This window comes from Mesocricetus auratus, unplaced genomic scaffold, assembly GCF_017639785.1.
Source record: "Mesocricetus auratus isolate SY011 unplaced genomic scaffold, BCM_Maur_2.0 Super-Scaffold_100007, whole genome shotgun sequence".
Lineage (NCBI taxonomy): Eukaryota > Metazoa > Chordata > Mammalia > Rodentia > Cricetidae > Mesocricetus > Mesocricetus auratus.
Window position 1 is genome coordinate 45879206 of NW_024429191.1, and position 21900 is coordinate 45901105.

General features: G+C 46.8%; 1 protein-coding gene across 1 annotated transcript; it reads left to right on the forward strand.

The window, feature by feature from the left end:
• Nucleotides 1-3428: 3428 nt before the first annotated feature.
• On the forward strand, nt 3429-18006 carry Pirt (phosphoinositide interacting regulator of transient receptor potential channels). The gene is made up of 2 exons (XM_021225634.2): nt 3429-3569; nt 17059-18006. The coding sequence occupies exon 2, from the start codon at nt 17079-17081 to the stop codon at nt 17490-17492; it is 414 nt and encodes a 137-aa protein (XP_021081293.1). The 5' UTR covers nt 3429-3569; nt 17059-17078; the 3' UTR covers nt 17493-18006.
• The last annotated feature ends 3894 nt before the right edge of the window (nt 18007-21900 follow it).

Genomic DNA, 21900 nt, shown 5'->3' on the forward strand with positions numbered 1-21900 from the left:
AGTATAGGAGAATGTGAGACCAAAACCATAGTGGAATTAGAGACACAGCCCTTCCAGTGTGGAGGAAAACATTAAATGACTCGAGAGGAAGTACTCAGCCAAGACCAGAATGTCAGGGGAAATGACAAATGCATGGGATAATGTACACGCCAGTTAGGACAGTTTATCCATCCCATATACGTGTATTCCAAAACATTGTATCGACAGGATAGATACATACCTTTTTATTTGGTAATTTCACGAGATAATTTTTTAAGGAGAAAAAAAAAGCTATAATGTGAGAAGTCTCCTAAGTCCTGATATCCTCCATAAATAAGTGACAGGATGAAGGAAAGAGACTCCTGGAGGTAGGAAAGTCTCAGGATGCCTGGTACTAAGGGCCACAGCTGCACGCTGTGTAAACTCTTTTCAGAAGAAACTGCCTGTAAGAAGGTGATGGTCCAGCCAGGCAGTGGTGGCGCACACCTTTAATCACAGCACTCAGGGGGCAGAAGCAGGCAGATCTCTGAGTTTAAGTCCAGCCTGGTCTACAGAGTGAGTTCCAGGACAACCAGAGCTACACAGAGAGACCCTGTCGTACACACCTGAGTGCTGAGCAAACATGCAATGAAGGAATATTTCAATTCCATGGATGATTCCAGCAGCCTTGTGGTTATGGTTTTTTAAGCAGAAAATGGAGGGAGGGAAACTTTGACCATGTGATATAAATATGTCTGCCTTGCAACAATGCTTGGTAGAGATGAGTGACATTTGCTTCAATGGGCAAGAGGGAAACAGATTCTAAAAAAGAATGAGCAGTGAACATTGTTACTTGAGCATCGTGGGTACACACATTGGTTAATTGGGCAACTTTTCCTACTTGCGTATATTGAAAATGTTTCATATTTTTTAATTGAGGAAAAGCCATCCAAGGAGCTCCAGAGACAATTGGAAAAAGCAGGGAAGACATAAGACAGGGTTATCAAATGTGATAGGTCAAAGAGCATCTGTGAAGGCCCAGAGGAGGGAGGTTACAGGGGAGGGAGGCAGATCTTAGTTAACTAAATGAAGATGAGCAGAAAGAACATTCCAGACGGAGGAGTTCCATTTGCACAAGCAGAGAGACTCTAAGTGGCATTGCATTGGTTACCAGTTTTTACTAAAGAAACCAATTCATCATAGTTTGTTCGGAGCATTCCCACTTATAGCTCTGAAATCTCTCCTTGGGAAACGGGTCCCTCTCCACACATGGAGGGTTGATCACCCTCGTGACCCATGGTTACGTGGAAAGTTGTATTGACCAGGAAAAGGGCAGCAGAACATAGCTAGAGAATTATGAACTACAGGCTTAGAAATGAGTCCTAAAAAGAGTCTGATTGCTGGGATGTGTTTACTGCCCCATCAACACCAAACCTCAAGAGCAGCTCATCATCACCTCAGGACACTCAAAGCCTATTGCCCTAAAGCAAGCTGGCTTCTCATTTCCTCTGTTATGCTAGAGAAGCCTACAGATGGCATAGCTGCTGTCTAGGTCTGACCCCTAATTTCAACTTAATTTATGTCTAAATTCCCCATGCATATATTATGAATACACATTTCACATACATATTCTTTAGACAATTGTACTATGCATATTCTCATTTATTCACTGTAAAAAAATATCTCCATGGTGACAGCCACCAAGAATGGCTCAGTAGATAAAGGTGCTTACCACCAAGCCCTCGACCAAGGCAGTTGACCTGAGTGGTAGATGAAAAAAAGCTACTCCCAACTCTGCCAAGCTGTCCTTTGGCCTCCCCACACACATGTTCTGTGACACACACACACACACACACACACACCACATGCACCTGATACACACACACACAAAGTAAATAAATGTACATTTAAATTAGGCATGATGATATCCAATAAATAAATGGGTCAATTAATAAATTAAGGCTTAGAGAACTAACTTGTGCAAGGCCAAACAGGGAATAGCAATATACCTCATTGTCTGCCACATGGGGCTCTGTTGTAAATAGTGAATTATTATATAGATAAAATATCTAGAATAATTACTAGCATAGAAAAAGAAATTGATTAGGGATTAACTCTTATTAATGGTCAGTTCTGTGCCACGCAGCCACACCTCAGAAGGAGAAGAAAGCATAGAACTCTGAATTTAAAGAAAAATATGTTCTTGTCTGCATTGCAGAGCAATTTATCCCAGGGTTCCTTGGCACTTGATACCCCCAATTTTATACACTGGTCTGAGCATAAAGTAAGAGGCACCAACATCAGGGAAGTGACATTCACTAAATTCTTCAAAGTAAAACTCTCCTGAGCCCCGCCCACTAGCTGTTCCCTTCTTGACTCCTTAAGCAGAAGTGTTCAGATTTCACAGAGGAGTCAAGCATTGCTCACATAGTAGACCCCTCTCCTTGCGCTGCCTTTCCTAGCTTTGCAAGTCAAGGAAATCAAGACACCTGAGATGGAAGAGCCCATGGCTTTTAGACCTTAAGCCCCTGGATGATTCTTGGGAAAACCATTTCACAGTCCACAGAGGAAGCTCCCCCCACCCCGCCCCATATACCACTACTGGTAGCAAGGTCCCCGTCCTGCCCCATTGACCCTCTAGCAATGTCTCCCATGTTCTCAGGATAGTGGGGAGAAGGACAGCAGTCAGTCTGGCCCCCAGAACCTTACATAATATTGTTCATCACAGGATATCCATCCAGATCTTGAAAACTGGCAACCCAACAGCTCGCACTAGCTTCCCCAAGCACGGGCTGATGGGGTTATACAGCGGAGGCCTTCCTGCCATTTGCCACGATTTGCTTGCTTATCTTCACAATTATAACTGGCATCTCTCAAAAAGAACAATGGGGCCAGTATTGGTCCTGATGCGAGAAGCAAGAAGGAGCTGCTTTGCCCTCCCCCCCACCAAGAGACACCAGGGCTCCTGGTGTTTTGCGATAAAGGGAACCACCATGCATGTGAGAACTGGACTGTTCCCAGAGGCGTTCCTCGCATCTTGGAACTAACACTGTTCCCTAACTCTGCACATACTCAGTCGACATCCAACACAGGTAGAGAGGCCCAGATCACATCAATCCTGCCCCAGGCACAGCTTCAGCAGGCTCTGAGCCTGGTATAACAGGTAACCTAGCACCAGCACCTCAAGCCTCCTCCAAGCCAGCACCTCCAAGGCCTACTGAACCTGGGTCAGGAGTCATTCTGTCCATCTACCACCAGCCAAGTACACATGTCCACCGAAACTCAAAGGCACACTGCAGTAAAGCCTCATTAATTTTTCACAAGATTTGTCTAATAGCGGCTGAGCAGAGCTGAGAAAGCCACATTCAAGTGCCTGTGCCAACAGCTTGCAAAGAGTTAACCCATTAGGCCACATCCTGGTGAGCTCATCCCCCAGCGGCTGGAGTCTGCTCAGTGGCTGGGATTTGCAGCACACTGATTCTGGATGTGGCCAGGGTGGCTTTCTCCAGCTGGGATGCAGGACTTGAGCAGAAACTCATCACCAGCTTCTTCCCTGCATGAGCGCCGACTGAGTCCCAGGTCCCCCATCTTCCCCCTGGACACTGTGCACAGTAAGTACAGAAAAGATACCTCCCCAGCCCTTCGCTGTGCCTTCCTGGAAGGAGGAAGGTTTGAAGTTTGCCTTAGAGCATGTTGAGTCTCTGAAGTGGAGTTGGAAGGCAGTTTGAATGTCAGAGACGAGATGGGATGAAGGCATCTTCAAACAGGCTGCTGGCGTAGCCCTGAAAGACAGGCGGAAGCAGGGTGAGCTGGGTGCCTCTTACTGTACACCTGGAAAAAGATATCAAGTGCTTGGGGCACTCCGAGCCTTCCACCCTTGGAAGCCATTAAAGGGAAGGAGTGAGCAGGGACCCTCTGTCCAGGCAGGAGCAAAAGTGCCAAATTGTGAAGTGCAAAGACACCCATAGACCCCAGAGTACTGGGTGCAGATGGTCTGTCCCCTGGGCATCCTATATCCAACCTCAGCAGCTGCAGATCTATCCCTTCTTCCTGCAGGTGTGGCCGGCACCCTGGGCAGGTGCCAGGGAAACAAGGTGGAGTACCCTGGCTTGGGCAGTTTTTATTTCAGAAAGGAGGGAGCAAGACAGGTACATAAAAACCCAGACAAAGGCATGGTTCACTCCTGCAGAGGAGGGACCTGGGGACACCGCCCCTCGGTAAAGCCAAATGTAGCCACGCTTATCCCCTGAGCTCTTTTCCACCCTGTAACCCCACAGGGCCCATGCACCAGTTGTGTGGCCTGAAGAGGAAGGTGAGTGGTGCCCTCCAGACAGCTCTGACCTTAGAGAAGAAAGTCCCCTTCCTGAGAGTGCTGTGAGCTGGGGACAGATGGTGGTGGCGAGGCCATGTTGACAGCAGCAACATATTCCACACTCTACAGTCTCTACACTATCGGGCCAGGCACAGGGCTACACACATCTTATCAGGAGAGTAGACATCACCAAACGAACTCCTGGAAGTGGGGCGGTACAGCAAGAGGAGATAAAGACCCTGGGGTTGGGCATCAAGCAGTTGGAACTGAGCAGGGTGCTGGCAGAAATTCAGGGAGAGAGAGATCTACTTCCCACCCACACTGGGTCCTGCTCAGGGATATGAAACCATGGCCATTCCACTATGCAAAGCCTGTGGCCTGCCTTCTGCTCTTGCTACCAGTCTACTGGCTGGGCCAGCCTCCCTACTCTGAGGTCATCTGTGCCCTTTCCTCTCTTCCATGTCACCAGGTCCTTGCAATTCCCAGAATAGCCCAGTTCCTATCAGAGCTCTCTAGGTGGAAGGGTCTGGGGAGGAGGGAAAGAAGAGTCAGATAACTCCAGGCCTGTATGAGGCAACACAGTGGCGCCTCTTTTGGCGTTAAGGTGGCTAAATGTGTTGTACATGGGGCACCCAGTTCCGCTCAAATTTTTAGTAAATAATGGATGCATTTGGGGTATGCGACATCCAAATCAGTGTTAGAGCCTTCTTATGCTAAAAAGTATCTATCGTTGATTGGAAATCTAATTCAGCTAACCACTTGTCCTCGCATTTACTAGATAGATGGATATGAAAACCCTATTTCTACCAATCCCACATTTCAGCTCATTCAGATGAAAGCAGTGGCCCCAGGAGACAGCTGGCGAGTGAATTCTAAGCAGAGGCCGGCAGCTTCAGAGCGGCGGGGCTCTAGAAAAGGAGATAGTGAAGAAGAAAAAGTCAAGTTCCATCCCCTAGAAAGAACATAACATACCAGAATTTGAGGTCAAGCATTTGGAAACCCCAGTTTCTTAATTTGTAGAATGGGAACAATGCTAACTATACCCCCCTCACCCAGTGCTAGGAGGACCAGGAGACCCTCCAGGTGAAGAAAGCACCAGATGCCAGACACTGTATCCTCCATGACAATGGTGGTGACTTTGTGGCCACTCTGCCACAGGCCTCTTACTGCCCCACTGACCCCAGCTCAGGACTTACCGTCTCACCCCATGGCTCCTCAGCATCTCACAGTCCCCCCTCCCACTCCTCACCCAAACATCCATCATGGCAGTTCTGTTCATTGACTGTGCTCCAGTTAAAGTGTCCCCCATTCTCACTCTTCTCTTGATTTGAAAATGAAAAATAAAAGTGCCTCCCAGACAGAGAGTAGCATCATCCTGAACTTGGGCTCCGGAGCCACAGACACCCATACCCACATTTCAACCTTGTCTTTCTACTCATCTAATTGCTCAACACTCGCTGATCTTCAGTTTCTCATCTGTGAAATGGGGTGGGGTGATAGTTGCATGCCCCTCAGGGACTTGCTAGGAGGACTTGGTAAAGCAAAACAGCAACTCCCTGGCATACAATGAAAGGGAGTGAGTAGCAGTATCGATTTTGACGTGGAGACTTGTATGAGCCTCGGCCACCAGGGGGCAGTCTTAGTGAGGTGAGAGCCTTGATAAGAAGGGCAAAGCAGGGGATGTAGGTTTGTCCTATCTCCCACCTCCAGGTCCTCAGCTGCCTCTGGACTGTCACTATACCAACTGCTCTAAGATGGCAGGCGATGGTTTACAACAGGCCCGAGGGAAGGAACAGTCATCTAGCAATAGAAAGCCAGCCGGTTTCAACCCTCAGTGGCTCCAACCAAAACTGGGTAGAAAACCAACTGGGAGTAAACTGCTTTGCAGACAACTACAAAGCCCTATCCCATCCTGCCCAAAGTCCTCTATTTATTTGCCCATTTAGCAAAGTTCTGAGCAAATGCTAGATAGCACAGGAAGTTGAAGAGAATTTGCTCTAGTCTCAAGGGACTGGGGGAGAAAGAGCTTCTGGAACCACAAGGGTAGCCATAGCCAGTCATCTTCAGAGCGATGATTCACTCCTTCCCCTTACAATTCCTCCCATGAAGGGGTGCACTTCAGGCACTTCCGACTCTTCTGCCCATATTTTCTGGGCCACTCATTATCACTCTCAGCCTGCAGATCTTCCGCTCCAAGCCATCGGGTGGAGGATGAGTGTGTGAATGTGTGAGGAAAAAATCCAAAACTTTCCTCTCACAGACACCGGCTCTCTCCTGTCTCACTGAGGCGTCTCTATGTTCCTCCAGGAACGCAGACTCCCCTGAGCATCTTCTAGGTGCTTTCTCCGTGGCTGCTCTGTACTGCTCCCGGCTTTGTCTGTTTAGCTGGTTCTTAGCTACTTCAAGAACATCATAGAAAAGGCAGTGTACAGTATTTGTGCTCTTTAGTTACTGATTTCTGTTTCCAGTATGTCTTTGAGAATCATGCAAAATTTCATGTGTGTCAGAAGTCGAAGCACTCTATTGTGTAAATTTATTCCCCTCCCCCAATGTAAAGCTTCTGCAAATATTCTTACACACGGGTATTTGTTTGATTTCTTTTTTGTTTGCACATGTGCTTAATATTTAGGAGTAGAACAGCTAGGTCAAGGGGCAGGTGTGTGCTTAACTCCAAGAGATTAAAAGTTTGCACAACCGTGCAGGAAAGCCCTGGTTGGTCTACACACCAAGTGACAAATGCAATGTTGGGAGCTTTCAGCATTTTAGCTATTCTGGTGAATGTGTGGTGGTGTCTCCTTGGGGTTTGTTTTGCACTGTCTTTGTCAAACACCAGTGTCAGTCACTTTTTCATGGGTGTTTGTGTTCATTTTTTTTTTTGTCTTGTGATGGATCTGAGATTATCTTGCCCATTTTTAATTATTTGAAAGAGTCAGATTCCCCAGAACATATTGAACATGCCTGTTAACTTCAGTCACAATTCTGCCATTCCACACTTGGGGGGAGAGGACCCCTTTCAATTATTTCCTTGGGGGAGAAACTGAAGTTTTTAAACTGGAGCAGGGGAGGGAGAGAGAGCTGGGATTGACATGTGAAACAAGCTTGTTTCTAACCTAAATTTAAAAAAAAAGAAAAATATACACATATACAAAATTTTTTTATTTATCTATATTTTATGTATGAGTATTCTGCATGTTTACCTGCATGCCAGAAGAGGACATCAGATCCTATTACAGATGGTTGTGAGTCACGATGTGGGTGCTGGAAATTCAACTCAGGACCTCTGGAAGAGCAGCCAGTGTTCTTAACCCTAAGTCATCTCTCCAGCCCCTTCAATGGCAACTCCTTAACTCCATGGCTAACAGACCCTGGAAAAAGGAACTGACTCCTTCACTCAGAGGCAGTTTTAACAACACTAGCCTTCATCTGTCCTGGATGATCTAGGGAATTGTTGCATAAATCCTTGTGGAATCTTCTTCAAATAGCCCAGGTTGTTAGGAAACACAGGCAGACAAAGCCAGTCTGGTTCTATATAGTGAGTTCCCATCCAGCTAGGGCTACATAGTGAGACCCTATAAGAAGGAAGGAAGAAAGGAAGGAAGGAAGGAAGGAAGGAAGGAAGGAAAAAGAGAGAATGAATGGGAAGGGAAGGAGGGAGGGAGGGAGGAAAAAAGAGAGAATGAATGGGAAGGGAAGGAGGGAGGGAGAGAGGAAAAAGAGAGAATGAATGGGAAGGGAGGGAGGGAGGGAGGGAGGGAGGGAGGGAGGGAGGGAGGGAGGGAGGGAGGGAGGGAGAGAATGTCCCAGGGCCAGCATGTTGGCTCAATCAGTAAAGAAATTTGTCATAGAGCTTGACGACCTTCGTTCTATCCAGGGATCCACAAGGTGGAGGACTAGAACCTACTTCCACAAGTGGTCATCTGACTTCAACACATTAGCTGTGTGTGGCACATGCCTGCCTGCATAAATACACATGAAAAAAATAACAATAACAATAATAACCCACCTACTGACCTCATCTGTCTCAAAAAAAAAAAGAAGCAATCATTTTTCAGTAGTGGCAGAAGCTTTTAAAATGTTCCCATAATGTTCCTATGCCACAGATCCCTCTGTTGTCTCCTAATTCCTCCCCTCAGTGTCTTCTGGACCTCAGAGTTTCTCATAACTAAATTCCCCAACTCTTTCAAGCTCCCCATGATACTGATTCCTTCCTTTGACTTGAATTAAATGTGGATTAACAAGGCCACTGTCTGCCACACAGCTCTTCCCCCAGAGCCTTCCAGGAAGGGAGCACTCCTTCCTTCTCTCATAAACCCTAACAACATTCCAGCTCTCCAATGTGCTCCCAGCTCTGCTTTATCAGCCTCATAATAGAAACCTCCTCTCATTCGAGAATCATGGTACATCTGTCAAAGAGCTTCCAGATTTAAAGACCAAGGACAGACTTAAATTTGAGTTTCAGAAAAACAATAAGCATTGTGATAGTATAAGTGCCCTGTGTAACACTGAAGGCACACTTTGTACTGTTAGAAATATTTTCTTCCTACCTCAAGTTCAAATCCAAGTGAATGTCCTTTCTTTAACCTGGCAACAGTGTGTGCTGTGTATTCCTCCTGTCTCTGTTAACTGGGATCACCCAACTAAACCTTAACGTTTTTTTTTTCCTTTGTGCTTGGGCTCATAGTTATTTTCCCATCTTGTCTGGCTGTCTCCACTCTTCAATAAGCTTCTAGTCTGTGTACCTCCTTCCATCTCCATGGCTACAACCAGACACCGAGCTGCCCTGTCTCCCACCTGAAGAGCTTGCAGGGGTCTCTAAATTACTCTCCATACTTCTTGGCTTCCTTTGTACTTCTCCATCCTGCAGCCAGAGTGATCTACCTACTGTGCAATCGGGTTACATCTCTCCTCTTACCTACCCCTCCTCTGCTTTCCATTGCCACTCTTTACCTGCTCCCTGATGTCTCTATCAGACGCTTACTGCTGTGGTGAATGTTTGAGGTTTTGCTGTCTCTACACAGGCTGCTGGATCCATTAGAATTGCAAAGCAGAAGTAGGAGTGGGCAACACATAAGCCAGTGAGTTTAGCAGTGTCAAAAAGTGAAAGGAAAGAAAATTAACCACTTGTTTAAGACTCCAAAATCCTACTTTTGTGTAATCAAAATGTATAACAAAATATTCACACTCTTCAACTATTGTGAGGAGAGCTTTTGGGGCTAGAAAGATTGCTTAGCAGGATTAAGGGTCTTACTGTTCTTGCAGAGGACCTGGGTTCTGTTCCCACCACCCACACAACAGCTAACAGCCAGCCATACTTCCAGTTCCAAGGGCTATCGAACCCTCTGCTGACTTCTGGCACCAGGCACACACACACAATCTGCATACATACATGCAGGCAGAACATTCACATACATAAATTGAAAACAAGAAATCTGAAAATAAAAAAAAATAAATCTTTGAACTGCTTAGCTGGGCTTGGTGATTCACATCTACAGCTCCAGGTGTTTGGGAGGCTGAGGCAGGAACATTGCAAGCTTTAGTCTATCCTGGGCAAGTCAGCAAGACTCTTTCTCAAAAGAGAGACACATAACTGTAAATTATTGTTCTGTGATACTACTTAGAGAAAAGTCTGTGAGTTCAGTACAAATGAAATTGTTCTCAAATTATCATTATTTTATCCAAAGTTGGTTGAATCTGTGGGCACTGAGATCTAACTCTATATGCAGATCAGAAACATCATATCGGAAAGCTGGGTGCAGTGGTGCACACCTTTAATCACCGCAGTTGGAAGGCAATAGCAGGCAGGTCTCTCTGAGTTAAAGGAAAGTTTGGTCTACATAGTGAGTTCCAGGCCAGTCAGAGTCACACAATGAGGCCCCCCATCTCAAACACACAAAAACAAAAATAAAAACTCACATCGTAATTCAAAAGTATGTTCAACTATATGTGTCAACCAAAGAATAAAATGTTCTTATTTAAATAAGTGAATTAAAATCATAACACATGGGAAGAGTCTACTGTAATAGAAGGCAGAGGCTTCCTTTGCTTGCTGTGTTTATTCCCTTCAGGAACATCCCTCTTCATCCCCCCTGCCCGCACAAGCCACTTAGAGTGCACCTGTGAGTTAGAAACAGAGAAAGGAAGGGAGGGTCAGGAGGGGAAGGTTCATCCAGCCTTGGATCGGATTTCCCTACTTATCCCAAACTGGTCTTCATCAGGACCCTAAGAAAGGATTGCCCTGAGCTGTGCCTTGTAATTGTCTTGTCTCGTAACATTTCAGGGGCGGAAAGTACACACACAGGACATAGTCATATCATCAGTGTACTAGTGCCAGGTCAGGCACAGCAGCCCCAAAGTTCCCAAGCACCCACTTCCAGCATCGGCCCCCACCCCAAGTGGCCACTGTCCTGGCCTCTCCTAGTACAGATATCTTTATCTGGTTTGGAATCCTACCGAAAAGGAATCTTGGAGCCAAGCAAGACTCAAGAGTCTGTGTGAGACCCCTTTATGAAGCCCCACCCCTTCTGAAGGCAGCAGGGGCCTGTCACAGTCCAGCTGCAAGCCTAAATGAGGCTCCGCCCACTAAACCCACTTCAGGCTACCTAACTTGGCCTCTGGGAGCCGTAGGTCCTTCTCAAATTACTGCCCTGAAGGCAACAGACATTCAAATCTATGTTGTTTCTAAGACCCGGCTCTGGGTAGCCTTTCACAAGCCTAACCAGTCACATCCAGGCCCACCCCTGCATTGTCAAGGACTTAAAAGGCCACCATTAAACAATCACCACCTCTCTCCACAGGGCTTTCCCTCTCCGAGTCACCTTTCTGGGTCCCCTTTCTCTGAAAAGCACACCAGGCATTGGATTCAGATCCCATTGACCCAGGACAATCTGTCTCCATATTTTTTTTCCTCTTTGTTTTCACTGCCCTCTTTAGTAAGACATCACCCTGGAATTTCTTGTCATTGTCTCGACTAGTGTTGCTGGTGGCACCAATGACAGGACCCAATGTTTTTGGTGAGGCAACTGTTTCACAGCTATCCCAGTATATTTTTCTAATTAAAATTTTTCATAAATATATTTTCCTCTCCCCCAACTCCTCCCAGATCTATCACCAACCAAAATTTATGTTCTCTATAGATAGTTAGATAGATAGATAGATAGATAGATAGATAGATAGATAGATAGATAGATAGATATCTCCTAAAAATGACCTGGCATTCTTCTGTATATTCCAAGAAGCACAGCATAACACTTCAGTGAGTGAGGAGTCCCCTGACACGCACAAACTAAACCCTGGTGTCTTAATTGAGGTTAGAAAGGATTGTTCTCTCTGGACCAGATCCCCAAGTGTGAACCCCATTCTGAATTCCTCTGATTAAGTGCTGCTCTTCGAGCCAGGTGCACTGGAGGCACAGGAGGAACCTCAATCCCACAGTTTGCAAGGAGAGAGGAGGAAAGGCTGGCATACTACAATATGGTGACTTACATCAATGATGTCTCTCCTAGGCGACATCTGGCCCTGCCTGGGGTCATTTATAAACTATCATGAGTGGGGTCTAAGTGGCTGCTACTGGCATCTGGTAGGTAGTGGCCCCGGATACCAATAAACATCCCACAATTTTATAGACTCCACATCTGTGGCAATGAAATGCCAAATCCAAAATGCCCACAGAGCTCCTGTTCAAAACCGTGGCCCAAATGAGCTGGGCATTAGCAAAACCTTGAAAAACAAACAGAGCCCTTAAATTGGCGACTTTATGGAAACTGGAATACTCAGAGTTCAAATCAACTAGCTATTCACAGGCCAATCTGAAATAACTTTAGAAGTCACAAACCCAACTCCTCATTTCACAGATGAGGAAATAGGTACCCAGTGGGAAAGTGACCCTAAGGACAAAGAGGGGCTGCTCCTTTATCATCACAATATCCCAAATGGTGGTATTGTAAGGATTCTGGCATTATGTTGGCCTGCCCCTGTCACCTGGCAGAATGCACTCAGGCAGTAAGCACCCTGGTCAGCCCAGGGTTCCATGGTTGCAGTAGTCCACACACAGGCACAAAGGACCCCCAAGAAAGACCCTCTCCCATTTATGCTCTCTTTCTGCCCTCTCTTTCCCACTCTCTTCCCCGCGGTTCCCATGGGGCAGAAGGACTTTCCCTGTCTCCTTCTTCTCTCCTGTCCTCTCTGTGTGTCTCTGTGTCCCTTTTACCTCTTTTCTCTTTCCTCCTCCCCGTTCCCTTTCTGATAAACTTCTCACTTAAGCTCTGTCTGCCTGGCATGTTTGTCCCCTGCCTCAGTCACCCTTGCCCGCCATGGAATCCACACAAAGTCCCCTCAAGCCTTTATCATAACAGATACACTACTGCTTTGTTTATGAATTTGACAATCACAAGAGCACTGTGAGACCAATACTTTATGATCCCTAGTTTGTATATAGGGCTACTAAATTTCTAGAGTTTTAAGTGCCTGCCCCAAGGTCCCACAGCTTATAAATTCCTACCCTATGCCAACCCAACTCTGAGTTTGGGACCAAAGACCAGAATCTTTTTATGCGTAGAGACTCCCTAGAACTGAGTGACTGGGCCCAATTCTTCCCAGCACCTAGTCTAATCCATGGCCCTGCCCTGCCTGTCCCTCTGTCTATAGCTGTCCTGTGCCTGGTCACAGAGAAATAAGACAGATGGGGTGGGGCATAACCCTAGTCCTTGCTCCAGGGGACTCCTTCAGTGTCTCTTCTTTAGTGACCAACAAACAATAAGACCTACCTCCTGTCCTTTCAGTCCCAAGGATCCACCCTTCCTCCATGTAAGTCATCTCAGTTAGAGGTCCCATTCTTTAGGATTTTGTGAGCCCATTATAATCTAGAAGAAGGATGATGACAGAAAGACGGATTGATAGATGACAGATGATACATATATACACATACATAAATGACAGATTAATGACCGATTGATAGATACATGATAGCTCAATTACAATTGATAGCTGTATAAAAAGAAACTAATGAAAGAGAATAGTAAATAAATAATAAAGAAAATGTCAAGAGAAAATAGATAAGAGAAAGAGAGAGATCTACATAAAATTTTCCTTGTCAAGTACAACTAGTAGCAAAATCAATAATCACTTTCCATCACCACAAGCATTTCATAAAATGACAATTATTCCAACATCAAAAAGAGAAGGAAAGGCGTCATCTTAAAGTAGCTTAAAGTAAGTAACTGTGTAAGGCAACAAAAACCTACCAACAGTGCTTTCCCTTCTTCCCACATACACAGTGGTCAGGGCCAGGGAATGATAAACCTGAGTCTGCCCATATTCAGTGAAAAGTCACTGCAGGGATGGCTGAAGCTTCAAAGTGAAGAACTCAGAATTATCGTGGCAGATTTCGCAGGACTCAGCAGTTTGACTATTGTGTAACACAAAGAGCTTTGCATCTAAATACCTCTGCCTGAATCCCCAGATTCAGGGAAGCTAGGCTGGGGGCCAGAACCACAGAAGTAGTGCTACCCAAGCTCCTACATGTGAGGCCACAGCCTCAGCAACTTGCAAAGTGGAGCTAAGCTAGTAACCATGTTGAAGAGCCAAAGAGAACGTGTGGGGTGCTTCCAGCAGCAAGCCTAGTGTTGGTGTCACCCCTTTCTCAGGCGCCAAGAATCATCCTCCTGCCTTCAGCTGTCACTTTCTGTTCAGGAGGCCCTGTCACACCCCGTGAGCAGGACCTTCTGATCCAGCCTCAGCTGTTTTCCCAGGTAGGACTAGGAACCAATCCCCCCCAACTTCAGCCTCTCCAACACCAGTGTGTCTGCCCTGGTTCTTCTCGGAACCCAGGGAAATCCTGAGGGAGACTCAAACACCCTCCAGTGACCACAGGTTGCAATAAGCATCCCCATGGTTTCCCAGCGTGGTCTATTTCTCTTCCCTGCCCCCACCCCACAGGAGAGAAGATCACCTTTTAAATGATGGCTTAGCTTATGCAAATACACTGCCGCTCCCAAAGGAAGTAAGCATTCCTGTGCCTATGGTTACCAAAACGCCATGGTGGTTTTTGAGAACGGAGGCCCAATTATCCCCTCTTGGTGAACTGCATCTGAATATGAATATCTAAATGCTGATGGCTTTGGTAATTTCATAATTTCTATTTCCTCCGGTCAGTGGGGAGGGGTCTTGAATTGCTTAATCTAGAAAGTGGAAGTGTTGTGCTTTGAGGTGCTGGAAAATAACCGGGTGATCAGGACAAGACTGAGCTGCTGTGGGTGGAGTAAGGAAGGGCATCAGGTTGGAACCAACATTGTGGGAAGACTGAAGAAGGAAAGCAGTCGGTTAAAGGGCCTCTTTAAGGAGGGGTCATTCCCAGGACACAGGGACTTGGAAGTCCGCAGCTGCCAACAGTTCTCCTTTCTCCTAAGCTGCCTTTGACTCCAGAGCTGACAACACAGTCTTTTCCCCCAAATGCACCCAGCCTTCATCATCGGGTCCGCCACAGGCCCTCCCACCAGCACCATAAGTGGGCTGGGTAAAAGGAATCCACTATGGTTGTGATAAACAGCCCACCTTCCCCAGTATTCTGACTACTGCAGGAAACAGTCTCCAAGTCCTGTGCTGGCATGTGTGTGAATACTGAAGGCTCTGAGTTTGTTGCACAAGAAGCCCTGAGAGGAACTCATACTGTACAGGTAGGGTGGTCCCGGTTTGTTATAGTAAACAGGAGAAAGCGGGGGGGGAGCGGAGGAGGGTTATGTTCTGAGCCCACTCATTCTGTCAAAAGTTTACAGACTCTCATGGATGTGGAGCCCAGTACCAGATACGTTGTGGTGATGTGGGGCAAAGCTCAGGACCTTCTTAGCCTTCCCTTCCTCCCAAACAAAACCTGTCGTCAGTGGAGAAACCATCTTCCATTAGCCATTCACCTCTTGTTGCCTTCCTGCAGGGACATGGCGTTTGCAGCAGAGTACATTTTCAGTCTGAGAGGCTTCAGTGCCACGGTGGGGGAGTGTGAGAAGGCACTGATCTGACAGAGTCATTTCTGACAGGCGGGTAGGGCTTCTCAGCAGCTCTGAATTGATTCACGCACGCACGTGAGAAGTGGAGAACAGGAGCTGAGAGGCCCCGGGGACTGAGAGGTCTAGAGAGACCTTAGAAGAGGCGGTTGAGCTGGATTCCCTCTGCACACCTGTTACCATGATGAAATAGCTGCATCCGGCCACTTTAAAGACCAAATGTGTTTACGTAGCTCAGTTTAGGAGGTGCAAGGGTCTGATCGTTAGTGACTGCTCGTTGGCAAAGCCCCAGGTCGGCACAGGGAATTTCTCAGGTGTGTCTGGCTCTCCTCATTTTCTGAAAAAAATGCACAAGGACCCAGTCCCAGATATCCCAACCAAACAACCACCTCCCCAAGGTTCCACCCTGCACACCACAGTCAGGTTAAGGTGTCATGCTCCCAACCTTACCAGAAACCCTGAGGAACACATTCCAAATGGAAACAAATGAATGGAAAGATTCCTCTTTGCCACAACAGTTTCAGTATGGTTGGTGGGGAATTTATATGATAGAAGATCACGTGACACATGGAATCTCGGGTGCTTGAAGCAGCACTGACCTACAGACGAAAACCTGAGCTCTTACAAACTAATTGTTTCACCTCTCCAAGCCTCAGCTTTCTAATCTGTAAAATGGGACTAGTGATAGGTGTGTGGGGTTATGGTGTTGCATCAGTCTGACTAGAGAAGAGTTAAACAGACACACAAGCACAAGCTAGTAATGATAGAACATTGTCATCCCAACAGGCTAGTGACACCACTTCCAGAGCACCCAGAACCTGCTGGGCATCAATCTAGTGCAGTCTATGCCTGCTCTCCTTTAACACTTTGAAACACCTGTGAGGGAGCTAATACTGTTACTCTCATTTTGTAGATAAAATAATAAAAACAGAAACGCAGGTTAACAACGCACTTAAGATCACACAGCTAGAGAAGGGTTAGGCTTGAAAATGACACACCACTCAATAAACTATGCTTGGTGTTTGTTTGTTATTAAATGCTACTGTTTGCTATTTTAAATAGGAAAGGTAATTATTAGTGTGATATGGTATTAGCCTAGTGTGGTGGCACCTGCCTGCAACCCCAGCACTCAGGAGGTAGAGGCAGGAGGACTACAAATTCACCATGTCAAACTATATAACACAATGAGTCTCTGTCTTAGAAAACAAAACAAGAGGGGGGAAATGCTATCTTGTATCACATCTTTGAGTTTGTGTGTGAGCTATATGTATGTGTTCATGAGTATGGAAGGGCACACTAGCATTTGTGGATGTATGTTGGAGACCAGAGGGTGACAATATGAGTTGTCCTCAATTGCTCTCCATCTTAATTTTTGAGATAGGCTCTTTTGTTGAACCTGGAGCTTACTAGTTTGGCTAGGCTAGCTGGCCAGAAAGCTCCCAGGACTCCCTAGTCTCTATTCCTGCCTCCAACCCAATGTGCTGCCATGCTTGCTTTTTAAGTGGGTGCTGGGGATCCAAATGCCAATTCTCACACTTGCATAGCAAGCACTTTACCCACTGAGCCATCTTCCCAGCTCTGGAGGGATTTTTATTTATGCACATTTCACCTAGATTTACCATTAACTTAAATACACACATACAGACACACACGCACGCGCGTGCGCACACACACACTTATACTGTATCCCACTCCACTGAGAGTCAGGCTGGAGAGGGACAGACACTGAGTACAGAATGGATGGGAAAGGATTCCTTTGGCTTCACCATCCTTTCTAACTGTTGTCAATACTAGGTGCCTGGTCTTGAACAGCCATGACGATGGAAGTGCTCCCCAAGGCCCTGGAGGTAGACGAAACGTCTCCAGAGTCTAAGGACCTGCTGCCCAGCCAGACAGCCAGCTCTCTGTGTATCAGCTCCAGAAGTGAGTCTGTCTGGACCACCACTCCCAGGAGCAACTGGGAAATCTACCACAAGCCCATCATCATCATGTCAGTGGGTGCTGCCATTCTGCTCTTTGGTGTGGCCATCACCTGTGTGGCCTACATCTTGGAAGAGAAGAATACGGTTGTGCCAGTCCTCAAGATGATAGGGCCTGCCTTCCTGTCCTTGGGGCTCATGATGCTGGTGTGTGGGCTGGTGTGGGTACCCATCATCAAAAAGAAACAGAAGCAAAGGCAGAAGTCCAACTTCTTCCAAAGCCTCAAGTTCTTCCTCCTGAACCGCTGAAGGCAATCTGACCAGAATATCTGCTGACCAGCATCCCGCCTCTTCACCTTCTCTGTCAGGTACCACCAAGCTGATCCAGGCAAACCCTCCTCTTGGCCCTAAGGGCAGGACAGAGCCCAGGGCTTCACCCTCACACAACCTAGCAGTGTTGCTGGCTGAGTCTCACCTGGTTTCTACATCGCTGCTGATGCTCCCTCGGATATTCTCAATATTCTCATCCCTGGCACCTGCATTTAATCATCATCCATCCCACTCTCTCTGCCAAAGGCAGTGCATGCTGGGAAATTCTTTGGGTGTTGACTATGCTCCCAAAAAGAACTTCGTCTTATACTTGTGTATCTCAGCTGGATTCCACATCTGCAGCCTTCTGGAACCAAGCCTGATTAAGGAGGGAAGGCTGACTTCAGACCTACTGGATTTGACAGTCTTGGCTCCCTCCTTGGGTGAGACATTGACTAGTGTTACAAGAGACAGGACAATTCTCATGTGTCACACATTCCAAAATCTGGACAGTGATGGGGGCTGGGGGTGGGCGGGAAACACTGTCCAGGGCAGATCATTCCTCTGGGCATAGCTCTAGAAGTTAGCTAGCCAAGGAAGTTCATTCCCAAATCCATAGTATTGACACCAGAGGCAATAGGGCAGGCTAAGTGGTGTCACAGTTTCCCCTTGACCCTCCAGTGCTCTTTTCACAGACTGCCTTCATCTTGGCAATTGGCCAAGAACAAATGCTCCATGTTCTAACTCCTTCCCCCACCTCACCTCTGTCTCTATGCATCGCCAGAACAGAAGTATGGAAGGTCACAGATGAGACCTTTACGGTCATCTCCCCTTCCTCTCAATCCAGACCTAACCTGAGATGAGACACCATGTCCGAATGCCCCGTGGATTTCTAGAGATAGATTCACCAAAGATCCCGACCTGTATCATCCCTGTTCCTCACCACCAAACTGGAGAGTATTTATTGAGTTTCCTTCTCTGGGCCTAGATTGGGAACAGCCAGATCCAGTTCCTGATCTCCTCTTATTTCCAAAAGTGAAAGGGGAGGGACAAAGTCAAGCCACTTGGTAATATCACATGTTGAGTTCTTAAAGTGGCCTTGGGAACACATGGGTCTAACATAAATTTACAGAAAGACAGAGAGATTTCTGGAGACCATGCTCGTCCCTTCTGAAGACAAAGGGAAAATAAGTGTTAGGAAAGGGCAAGGTGTGTAAGGAGGCAACAACTGGGCAAAAGCTGGGCAAATGAGGCCCTGTGGAGTTAGGGTTCTGCACAGCTCCTGGATGCTGTTTCATCCTCTCTTGTTTACTTCCCTCCTGCTTCCCCAAGTGCCTTATATCCAGCTTCCCCTTGGTACCCTGTAAGCTCCCGGGGTCTATAGAGACTGGGAGACACATCTCCAGAGGACCCCCACCAAGTAGATATAACTCAAGAGGTAAGTGCCCTCCAAACTTCTTATAGACACCAAGAAGCCTTTAGGTGAAAGACCAGGTGCCCATAACAGCTCCCCCGAGCTGTGCCAGGCCAGAGGCCAGGAGAAAGCACCTGATAACAGGGTGAGTGACAAGAGGTACATTATTTCCAGTTGACTCCCTACATCCCTCAACCTTCAGGCATTTGGGATCACCATAGCAACCTTCCTCCAACAGGTCTCCAGATGTCTCGGTCCTTCACAGAACTTCCATAGGCAGAGTCAGAATCCATCTTTGTTCCTGTTGCATTGTAGGAAATCCATGGCGACAATATTTTTTTTTCATGGAATCACACACACACACACACCAACTCCTTAACTAAAGAGTCAGAGTTTGGGAAGTCTCTGGCCTTTTCAACGCTCACTTAAGATAATATTGTCCTTCATTAAGACTCACACCAATGAGCCCAGATCCTCCAGTACATCATCCCCAGCACGCAGGCAGGTCAGGACCAAACCTAGGGTTATTGCAATGCTGCCACTATTTTGAGTGCTAGTGCCTCCATGACAGGGCTTGCAGGTCACTTTCCTTTCTCCTGGCATAGAAGGCCAGCCCTGTGATGAAGCCTCTCATTCCTTGGTGCTTTCTTGAAAGAGAGCACACACACAGATGAGCTCACTTGGAGTCCATATCCCACACACCTCATTATCCCAAGAGCTCATTGTCTGGGCACAGCCCTGGGAGGAGGGTCTTTGCAAACATCACTGCTGTGTATATCTCAATGGAAGGGAGTTTGGGGATATCATGATGTCAGGTACTCTTCAAGTTCAAAACATCTTTTGCAGCAACATCAGTACCTGTCCCCATTTCACCCCATCCCCTCCCCTCAAGTAGACAGAAACAAAGAAGAGCCTTTGAGGAAAAAAATCCCAAATATTGGTTATCTACCCTTACTAGACTTCCCACACAAGTGAGGGCCCGGAAATGGGCTGAATCACCCTAAAAGCAGTGCATCTTGGAACTTTTTGCCAAAGACTATGAAATCCTGAGGGTGAAGACAGTCTGTGAGTGAAGCCAGGCTAGATGCCACATTTCTGCAACAAAGCATCCTGGGCAATGACTTCAGTCATCTCGCTGGTCAGAAGACAGGGCCAGCATCCACAGTACTATCTCACCAGAATGTATTACCTGCTCTTCCTGTAGCTATTCTGTTTTGAAGAAATTAATCTAATCGGAAGCCTAAAGGAATCAATGTCATGTTGAATTGTATTCTATTTAAGTGTCTGCCATGTTCATCCTGTTTCACCAGGCATTTGAAGACTATACCCACAAACTCTCCTCCTCTAAAATGTTCCCTCATTGCCACATTTCCTCTCACAAGTAGGATGCCAGGAAAAATAGAGACAGTGGGTTTCATGCATGGCTCCTCAGGTACCTCTCTGCAACTGGTGGCTCTACTCCCGGGTGATGGTAGTGCAGAGGGACCCCACAAGCCCAGTATTGAGACTCAAAACTTGACCTGAAGAAATTACATTCTAGAATGAATTTGTGGTCTAGACGAGGCAGGCAGAGACCAGGTCTTGGAGAGATGCTCCAAACACAAATCAAAGTAGACAATAGACATTGATGGAGGGGGTGCTCAGCGGCTTCCTTTCACCTCACACCCCAGAGGCCTATCTGCTTAGGCTCTGTGAGGACAGCTGTTCATGCCTGAGACCTCCTCCTGAGACTCACAGGCAGCCTCAGAGACTCTGTTGGGTGCAGGAGCTGTCACTCTGTAGCTAGGTTCTGTAGGTCTCCAACAAAGGACCTCAGATCTGAGGGACTATGCTCAATTCTCCTGCAACCTATGGGTGCAACCTTCAGGGATGCCAGACCACCTCACAGTCCAGGTCTCTACTCTAAAGGAAAGATGTGTTCACTAAAGGGTGAGTGAGACCATTAGACCACCAGAATGAGACCATCTCCCACTGTCCTACAGGTTTCTCTAGAAAAGCTACTAAAGTGACTATTAAGAAAAGCGGGGGAGTCATTATGCTCCTTATCAATCAGTCACACATACTAAGTTGGGATTGTCTTCAATAAATTACAAAAGGCCAATGGGAACTGTGCTCTTTTCCTGGGATACATGGGAAGTGTGTTTCCAGTCACAGCTGCATCACTCACTCCTCAGGCTCTGGCTCTGGCCTTCCTTTTCCCTGCTCCTTTGTTCAAATATCATCTCTAACTGACATTCCAATTAGCCAATTTCCCAAGCCCACAGTGGACATCAGAACCTGGATGACATAATGAAGACATAGACTCCGACTTTCCGGAAGCTGTCAGGTTAATTCCCAGAGAAGAGAGCCAAGGGAATCTTCATGTGTGATGCAGTGTGAACATAATGGGGGACTCCTCAGGTGTGATGCAGTATAATCATGGTGGGGGAATTAGGGATGCTCAGATAATGGTACTCAAGCCAGGTGGACCCCAACCTGCCTCTGGAATACAGATATGCTGGGTTTTCACATCAGACACAGGGGGAAGAGACCCAGATAAGAGAAAAGAGAGGCTGCTCACTGGCTAGTTGGAGAAGATAACCCCCACCTTGACCTCTGGTACTGCTCTATTTTGCAGTCTTGCTCTGCAACTCATCCATCCCAGCCTTCAAACTGTGGCATGTGCATATTTGTAGGATATGCTTGGGTTAGACGATCAAGGGCTCTCCACACTTTTCCTACTTGCCTACACTGTTTGGAGACTCAACCTTCAACAAATACACTGTGGTTCTGCCCTTTTCTAGAAAATTTCCTTCCCCAGTCCCCACCTTTTCCTTACTCTAACACTTCTCTAGGGCTAAGAGATGGTTCAGTAGTTAAGAGCTCTGGATGCTCTTCAAAGGTTCAATCCCCAGTACCCACATGGTGACTCACAACCATCTGTAACTCCGGTTGCAGGGGATCCAATGCCCTCTTCTGGCCTCTTTGGACACTGTGCACAGACATGCATGCAGG

Excerpts from the sequence above, each read along its gene's own strand:
- Pirt (XM_021225634.2), top strand. The coding sequence starts at position 17,079 with ATGACGATGGAAGTGCTCCCCAAGGCCCTGGAGGTAGACGAAACGTCT.